The 9,968-nt window shown below is 29.9% G+C and overlaps 2 protein-coding genes across 4 annotated transcripts in view; both read right to left on the reverse strand.

The window, feature by feature from the left end:
• Positions 1-9,968, reverse strand: part of LOC100168681 (TBC1 domain family member 13) — a 51,626-nt gene that overhangs the window by 40,152 nt on the left and 1,506 nt on the right. Inside the window, exon 6 of one of the 2 annotated variants that reach the window (XM_029488574.1) lies at positions 9,947-9,968. The exons of the other annotated variant lie outside the window; for it this stretch is intronic. Coding sequence (XP_029344434.1) covers positions 9,947-9,968 — 22 coding nt within the window. The remainder of the gene's footprint in view (positions 1-9,946) is intronic. 2 annotated transcript variants of the gene reach the window in all.
• On the reverse strand, positions 8,510-9,707 carry LOC100575956. 2 transcript variants are annotated; one of them, XM_008191864.3, is made up of 3 exons: positions 9,227-9,707; positions 8,875-9,155; positions 8,510-8,815 (listed from the first exon to the last, which is right to left on the reverse strand). In XM_008191864.3, the coding sequence occupies exons 1-3, from the start codon at positions 9,628-9,630 to the stop codon at positions 8,613-8,615; spliced, it is 888 nt and encodes a 295-aa protein (XP_008190086.2). In that variant the 5' UTR covers positions 9,631-9,707; the 3' UTR covers positions 8,510-8,612. The 2 variants fall into 2 exon arrangements, with proteins under 2 accessions (XP_008190086.2, XP_003240149.2); XM_003240101.4 differs by having other exon boundaries at positions 8,528-8,815; positions 8,878-9,155; positions 9,227-9,688.

Here is a 9,968-nt window from a genome sequence, read left to right on the forward strand (position 1 = left end):
AAAATACATTTACGCAGTTTATTTTTATAGTCATTTTAAGTACAAATTTGGACGAAATTACATATTAAAAACCTAGGATAACTATTTTAGTTATTTTGTTGTGATTGTATAATATTATTCGTGGGTACTTGAAACTTCTAAAGTATACTATTATATATCTATGATAGTACCACGGTTTTTTGTTGATGTATAACGCGTTATAAGTACCTAATAAATATTATGATATGATTAATTTGGAATTTATTATAGGTACCTAATATAATATTATGTCTTATACCTAGACTAACATACCGTCTCCGCTCAGAATCGTTTTTCTTATACAATGATATTATATCATTGAATTCAAATTTAATACCATCCATTATACAGTGACCCACTTGTAACTTACTGTACAGCAGAGCGAAATCCACTTACCCACCTTTTTTTAAATTGTAATCTATGTGCTGATTTGTATGATATTATGATTTTTCAAGTTAAACTTGACATAGGATTGAGTATAATTTATTATAATTGTAAAATATGTACATTTGTATTAGGTATATAATTTGGCCTATTAATTTGTTTTTTTATTTTCAATCATATAACATATTATATCTGTATTTAAAATTTAAGATTATATTAAAATAGATGATAATTATTGTGTTACCTATGTGTTAGTTAACCTAACCTAACTTAACCTAATGAGTAAATGTGGAGTAATGGTAACAAAAGAAATAGTATAAAGGGTAACTAAAAATTGTTTATATAATAAATACAAATTAAAGTACCTATTAACAATAAAATTATTAGTTGTGAATGAAGATTAAATTTGTGATTACAACAATTAATACAAACATGCCCTTGTTATCGGTAGAAAATCGTGTGTATCATAGGTACTTAATTTTAAATTATGTTAGAAATACTAATTATTTTGTACATGTAATGAAATGTATTGAGTTATAAGTGCTTAATAACCTAACCAACAATATAATATAATGAACAAAAATCAATTTCTATAGGTACTTAACTGAACATAATGTTGTGACAGCGGTAGTGTTTGAAAATTTCATAATTTTAATAAATTTTGTTTTATTTTTAAATAAGTTGTCATTAACTACCTTCATAATTGTATGGTTCCTATATGTATACGGTATACCTAACCTTTGGTATACAACATTTTTAAATATTTTTATGTTTAAATGATACAAGTAGGTATACATCTTATACATATAGGTACATGTATACCTACTGAATTCTTACATTAGAATTTAGAACACTGAACATTAGTACAGCATTATAAACTTATCAATATTTATCATATTTTATATTCTAATAACTATTACATGTCTTATGTATATAATTATAAATATGAATGTGGTATGCAGGCATGCAACAAATAGTAAATAAGAATATAGTTTAGTTTAATATACCCAGGGCCTATCGGGAAATCGGGAAACTTCCCGATGGGCCGGTTCTTGTGAGAGCCGGCAGGGCCGGTATAATAATTATTATAATATATTTACAAAAACAAATTATATTTTTATAATTTAAGCATAAAATATATTAAGAAAATCAAATACCTACGAAGGTATTATTTTTAATATCTTAAACTATTACAATTCATAGAAGGAATTTTGATATTTACACTATTTTCCCTCCAATTCATGCTAATGTATTATTTAGAAATCTGTGGTATTGGTATTTTATTATTTATTTTTGTATATTGTATGGTAGAATTCAGTGATAATATTGATAACCTTATTTTATCATTATTTATGTGTATTTTGATTTTGAACTTTTTTACACAAACGAGTTACCGAGTTAGTTACAATACTTACAAACGTGTGTTTAGTGTAAAAATTTAATTGAACTGTGCAATTTAAATGATGTGTGAAGCTGGTAAAAACGAAAGAAGGGTGCTGAAAAGGTATACGAGAAAAAAATAAATAACTGTTAATGGGAATCATTCACGTGGAACATTGTTTTAGATTTTCATTGTTGTTTAATAATTAAGCTTTTTTAATAATTAAAATAATTATTTTTTGATTTTTATAAAAAAAAAAAAAAACAAAAAAAATGGACACTGAAAATGTGCCTTAAACAGCTCAAAATAAGTCAAAATGTTTGAAAAATGTTATGGTGTATAGAAAATGCTATAATATAAACATTCAGTCAAAATTTCATGTTCCTACGGTCATTTGTTGTAGAGTGGCATCAAAATCGATTTTCTCGAAAACAGACTGCCTAAAAGTTTCTGTTTTTCCTTCATTTTTCTTTAGTTTTTCACTGCGCTTTTAAAAACTATCTTTTTAATATTAATCTTTTAATATTTTAATATATAATTTGTATATTTTAATTAACACAATTAAAATAACCAAGTTTTGCTATAAATAGTCGAAAACAAGAACTAATAATATAGTAATATTTCAACTGTAGCACTCGTATTCCATTAATGCCAATGATTATACCTAGAACTCTTGTACTACATAAATATATAATTAATAATTGATAAATAACCATAATTTATATTTGTGTTAAAAAAAAATTCAATGCTTAATATTTTTTTGAAATATTTCACCATGTAGTATTTTATACTTCAAACACTAGATTGTGGCAACTTAATTTCACATGTACCACTACTAAGTTTTGGTTGACACAAGAATACTTTTTTGTTCAGTGTATATGCGTATAGTATACATGTAGGTTAGTTATATTACTATTGTCTATTCATGTATAAAATAATCATGCCATAATATTATATTATAATCCAGGCATCCAGCATAAAAAATAAATAATAAAATCAAGCATTAATTTATTATTTATTATATAGTTTATTTCATATAATAGTGATAATTAAACATACTTATATAAGTTATATCATATAGAATATAGTTATATACTCATATTATACAATTTAATTTGCAGTCTGTAATTAAATACATTTTATGTGTTTATTAATATTGTGTTGTTTAGAATGTTTAGCAGTATTTGTATGGTACACTAAATTTATGATTACCAAATGTGACTCACCTAAAAACGGTTATATTTTAGTATAAAACTGTGTTGAAAGTGAAGCTTGACGGCCCTAAATATATTGACAGTTGATGTCAATCCTGTAGCCGTATACAATATAGAAAGCGATAGTGTTATATCGTAACTACTAACTGCATAAAAGTATCTATTAGAAAACGACATTGAACACGTACGTGTGTCTTACATGGTTTGAATACTCAAATATTAATTGTATATTTCAACAAAATGTACAGCTCTTGGTTTTTCTGTAAGCCAATAAACTTTTTGGTTGTGGATTTTAGCTGCTAATAAACAAAAAACTATACCTAAACATATATTTTTTTTAATTATACCAAAGGAAACTATTTTAACGAGACAGACAATTTTACATCGACGACATGCAGCGCGTACCGTGAATAAATGATGCGAAATGTAACGCCGCGGAACCAATACCGAACCATTGTAATGGATATGACAATTGATGTATTAATATGTAACATGTATAACTTTGAAGGTAGTATAAACGTCGTTACTTGTAATATGGTATTTGAACCATACTAAGCGTTTTCCTTGAGATCAAAGTAGCCGTCAGCGTATATAAGAGGGCACAGCCCTGATGAGATGTACCTGGACCATAGAAGCCACTAGTTATTATATTATATTCTATATAACTACTATACATAATTAAACACTGTTGTAAATGATTAAACACGCACTTTGATAACTGTGAATGTAGTTACTATTATTTGAAACGTATCATCGCCTGTATTCCCAAAGTGCTGCACGTAATACTATCGAATTTGTTGCCCAGGGCATGTACACTAGATAGCGCCTAACGCGTTTTCTATTTAATCCCGAGTGTACCAGTGATATTTACCGTTTTAAATCCAAAGTTACCGGTAATATAAAGGCACTTAAAGTTACCACGCCACCCCCGGAGCATACCAACAACAGTACATTTCACTACGACTTAACCATACCATGTAATACCATCAAAATGCACTGTCCTCCAACCATAATATCAGCATACGGAGGCTAGCCACGTAGTTCATAAAATAAACCATCAGCCCAATTACACTTTGTTGACATTTGGGTACTTAAAATGTTGAAAGCCGTTTGAGTGCTGTTTGGTATATCTCATACACGCATCACAGCACCGTTCGATTCTTGTTTTCTCCTCGGCGAACTATTCTATTTAGTCGCCGTAAGCGTTCAATTTTTTTAAAACTATGTTTATCGCCGGTGTGCAGTCGCCTATCGTCGTAGCGTTATTTCGTCAACGGCTATGGGTTGTTGGCAGCCACGTGCATAACATACCAAAAATTACCCCTCCCCCTATTTTTGACTTAAGTATATCTCGGTCAGGTTTTAACTCAGACGCACCGTTTTGACACCAAAAAATTTGTTTCGAGCACCTCTAAATAGTCCCCCCATGGTCGGGGTACTTTTGACCCCCCCCTCTCAAAGTTATTTCGGAAAAACTCGAGGTGTCGTCCCACGTTTCTGAAACTCAAGTTTTCTTATACCATGTCAGTCGGTGATGAAATTCGGCGTCCTGTGTCGAGACCGTACGAGACGTTTTTTCCCGTCTTTCGGGGCCCCAAAAGTTCAAAATTTGCGTTTTTCAGGGTGTTTCTGCACTGACGCTTTTTTTTAGGCACGTCGAGCCGTTTTTGTAGTCGGGCCTTATAGAGGACTTTGCGCTGTATCGATTGGTACCAATATCAACGTTATCCAACTTTTGGTTAGGGAGTTATGATTTTTATAGTGTTTTTCGTACTTGGAAAATAACGTATTTGCGTGGGTTTTTGATTTTTTTTTTAGCTGGATCACTACGAAATTCTAAAATCCGATCATTTGGCGTACAAGGATTCGAAAAGGCTCTATGGTTCATTTACGTACGACCATTATTTCGCCCGTAATCGAGGTAGCAATAAGTTTGAAAACGCATTATGCAATTATTCGTATTAGGTACCTAGACGTTGTCTTGTAGTATACCTCCGTTTAACGTATCAAGTAATAAATGTTTTGAACTTTTTTTCGCACTTATTTTATTAGGCGTGTAACTTTTTATTCATTGTAAATCGAAGGGTATATAAGGAATAATAAGTAGATAGAACTTAATGCTAAAGGTCAGGGTATTTATTTTAATTTTTTCGTATTCTTTGGCCTATATACCGTAGAACGGGGTGAAGTGGACCAGTTTTTAGGTACTTCAAATTATAGCGACAATTATAATTTTTCCTGTTACTTCTTGGTGTTTTGAGGGGGTCCGATTCACCAGACGTTTTTAAAATTGTCTATAAATTGTTTCGCCAAAAACTAAATAACAACAAATTTACAATTATGATTGAAATAATAAATTTATATGAACTTATTGATAAGATTATTAAGAGTGAACATTTTCAATTTAGTTGATTACTTTTGAGATATTAATGACTTTTTAAAGACTTCCAAATAAAAACAAAAAAGTAGTTTTGATATAAAAATTATTTTGATTGTTTTGGGTGTAGAATTTATTAAATTAATTTGGATAAAACTATGTCAAAGTTATGATGACAAACATTCAAAAAAATGAGAATGGGCCACTTCATACCAGCCGGTTCACTTCACCCCGTCCTACGGTACAGGATGATCCATTTAAGTGGGTACTTTAAAATTTATAAAGTAAAATACTAAAATTTTAATTTTAAACCATCTGCGGCGATGCTGCATAGTACCTATTACTTAAATAGTTAAATATTTAATGTATAATGTAATTAATAATTGAACTAATTAGTGTATGTTTTAACGCTGTGGCTAGAGTCACGGACACCGTGAATATAATGCGTTCACGGACATTCGATGCGCGCATGCGCAAATACTATATTTTGTTATCATGTCCGGGTATCTACTGAGTATCCGGACACTGATAAAATTATTATCATATTATCATTATTTAATACGTTTGTCCGTACATTGTTTTAATATTATCAAAATACGTTTTCCGTACATTATTTTAATATTATTTTAATATTAAAAGTATATACCTATTTATGCCAAATTTCCGTACCTACATTATGTCCGTACATTAATATATTAACACTTTAATATTTTAAATTATTATTATTATAACTTACCACAATATTACTTACCTTAAACTGGCTAATTATTATTATTTTTTAATAAATGTTAAAACAGTGCTGTGAAGATTTAATTTATTTATTACATACATTTATACACTTTGAACAAAACCAAGCACTATTTTTTTCTTTGGATGTAAGTTTTTTCTCACATTTTGTGTGATACCAAAGTAAGCAACTATCACACAAAATGGAGTTGTCAGAACCAATATCTATATTACATTTCGGACATATCCATACATCTTTTCGTTTCTTCAAAGTTTTTTCCAAGAACTTCCATCCTTTATGTGAAAAAAATTTTTGAATTAAACTTAATTTCACATCTTCCTCTAAAATAGAACTTTGAATTTGTTCTAGCTCTCGGATTTCGCTCTCATGTATTAAAACATTGTGATGTAATGCTCTCATAACTACTTCGGTATCAGTTATGACCCATTTTAACATAATTTCCTGCTTTTTGGAATCATGTTGCATACGGAATGGAATTGGACACCCTTTCTTCCTTTTTTTCAGACCAATGGTAGTCATCGTTGCTCCTTTAGGACGACCACACATCTTTATTTTACAAGGCAATTTTATGTCTTGTAATCCTATTAGATAAACATAATTAAAAAAGTAAGCTTACAGATTAGAAGTTCATTTATTATATTTAAAACATTTGTATATACCGTTAGGATTTGAGCAACTTGTTGATGCACCTTCATTTATAGGTGGACCATCATCTTTGGTTGATGGTAAAACCAGAGAGCTGCCTGGACCATCAGTAGCTTCTATAAACAATCCTATTAGATAAACATAATTAAAAAAGTAAGCTTACAGATTGGAAGTTCATTTATTATATTTAAAACATTTGTATATACCGTTAGGATTTGAGCAACTTGTTGATGCACCTTCATTTATAGGTGGACCATCATCTTTGGTCGATGGTAAAACCAGAGAGCTGCCTGGACCATCAGTAGCTTCTATAAACAATTCCTTTCCTTCTTTCCATGAATTATATATATAATGAAGTTGCTCAATTTTCCTTTCATAATGAGGAGAAGGTAAGGTTGAAAGTAAACTGGCTATTTTACTACCTATGGTCGATGTATGCCTAAATTTGTCATTTGATGACAATTTCTTTGTGTTTTTGGTCACAGTTTTTACATTAACTTCATTTCCAGGTATTTCTGGAAAAGCAGGAGGTGTTTGAAATACTCTTTGGTGTTGCTGATAATATTTTTTTGTCCATCGAATTGCACACAAATCTTCCTGGTATAAAGTTATATTTTTGGTACTTCTTAAATAAAAAATATGGCGGCATGGCAAAGTCAGAGCTACATTAAATTGACACCCACAAACATTAACAGTAGTGGAAGGTAATGATTTCGATTTAAGTTCAAACTGATTTTTAACAAAAGCGAAGGCATAAGGTGTTAATAAGGAAAAATATTGAAGGAGATCTGTATCTTTGATTCTTGTTGTTGGTAGTTTTTGGACCATTTTTACGGCTTTTGTGTCTCGTTCTAATCTTAGGCATTTTAACACAATGAATAATTTTTCAATAAAATTATTGAGATTAGAAAACGTTGGTATAACACTTTTTAATTTTCCGTTAAACGATTCCAAACGGTTGTTGGTATTGTTTAAAAAATGTCCACTATTAAATGTCAACCCTGTAACCCATTCATTTTTTATATTGTGCCAATTCTTTAAAAAATAATCAAGTACAGTTGCTGGTGCTTCAGATTTTAAGCGCTCAAATAATGCGTTGTATTCATCTATGGATTTGGCGTAACACATATCTTCAAAAATTTTTTTTAATTGATCTCTTTGAACAGAGTTTATGTTTTGTTTTTCGCATGTTATTTCCCGATTGAATGTTCGTAATACATGGAACAGACATATAGCCAAATTTACATTTGGAAATATTTCTCTTATGACTTTCCTTTCAGCCATATCTTTGTCAGTCATATATAGTCTAGTATCGGTACTTCTGTCATTCAACCTTTTAAACGTCTCAAAAAACCAGCGTAACGTCTCTTTTTCTTCATTTGTCATGAGCCCTAGAGCTACTACTTCGCTTTGTCCATTGCCATCTTCCACCATCATTACATACAATGGAATTCGTAAATTATTTAATTTATACGTTGCATCTGCAAATACTACCTATAATGATAATTTCAAGAATAATACAACATTTATTCAGAATAAAACATTTATTAAAGATTGTACATCAATTTTAATTACATTTAAATTCATATATTAGTTTACATATAATTCACAAAATAACCATACCATACTTAGCAGACTAATAGTTCACATATAATTCACAAAATAACCATACCATACTTAGCAGACTAATAGTTCACATATAATTCACAATATACCTTCTATACTTAACAAATTTATACTTTATTACCAAATTATTATATTATATAATTGAAATAATTGACAAATTAGTATTCCACATTTATAGTAGTATTTTAGTTTATATATTATTGACATTGTATTACAAATCTAAAAATACACATCTAATTTCCAATAAACCTCTATATTTCCTACCTCAGGAAATGCTTTAAATGTATTCTGCATTATTTTGTCCTGGATAAACAGACCAATCAAATTTTGATCGCTATCAGCTGATATTTCAACAGTACAATTATACGTATTTTGCAACTGCTCGACAATTTCACTCAAACTGTTGTGACTTGGTGTTTTTCCTGCAAAATAATAAGAATTATTGCATTACAACTTCTAACTGGCTAAAATTCATACGTACTACCTGTGGTATATATATTGGCAATATCTTTGAGATTTATGACTTTACCGGTCTTCGTTTGCATTTTGTGCTGAATTAACTTCTTATTGGCCTTCAACTTCATTAATTCCAACACTTCCATTTTCTCTTGAGGGGTGACTCTTCGCTGATTTGGGAGATGAGAAAATAATGTCTCCGACTTCTCGTGATTATGTTCGTCATTCATACGAGTTAATTCCAACGCATCCCCTTTTGCATTGGCAATTAAATAAATATACGCTTCACAACCCTGTCGCATTGATCTATACAATTCATATAAATTCATAAAATTCAAAAGAGTACATTTTGATAAATGAGAAAAAAATTAACTTACGAAGTACTACGCAGATCTTGGCAAGAATTTTTTTTCCTATAAGATCCGCCATGAACACATGCAAGTTTTACATAATAGTACTTCAATTGTTCGGAAGAATTGGCCAGTTTCGGGTACCGTCTAATTTGTGATTTCGCAGTTTTTGAATCTTTGATATAAAAGTCAACGAATGTTGACTTTTTATATTGACTTAAAGCCTCTTCAAAATCCGCGTAAGTTTTAAAAACGTCGCCCACACGCATAGTTAAAATTTTTATATACTTTTTATATACTTTTAATATTAAAATAATGTACGGAAAACGTATTTTGATAATATTAAAACAATGTACGGACAAACGTATTAAATAATGATAATATGATAATAATTTTATCAGTGTCCGGATACTCAGTAGATACCCGGACATGATAACAAAATATAGTATTTGCGCATGCGCGCATCGAATGTCCGTGAACGCATTATATTCACGGTGTCCGTGACTCTAGCCACAGCGTTAATAAAACATTAATATTTTTTTAATTTTGAATGTTATTATTTTGTTATACATTGTGTATATAGAAACAAAATTACTAACCAATATGGCATTGACCATATTATGTTATTAGACTAATATATATATAATCAAGGCTGTGTCTAGGTACCCGGGAACTCACGTACATATAGCGTATCAATGTGGATAAGTCACACACAAATATATCGAAGGATAAAATTTAATATTTTACCTTTCATTTTAATAATTGGATC

This window comes from Acyrthosiphon pisum, chromosome A1, assembly GCF_005508785.2.
Source record: "Acyrthosiphon pisum isolate AL4f chromosome A1, pea_aphid_22Mar2018_4r6ur, whole genome shotgun sequence".
Lineage (NCBI taxonomy): Eukaryota > Metazoa > Arthropoda > Insecta > Hemiptera > Aphididae > Acyrthosiphon > Acyrthosiphon pisum.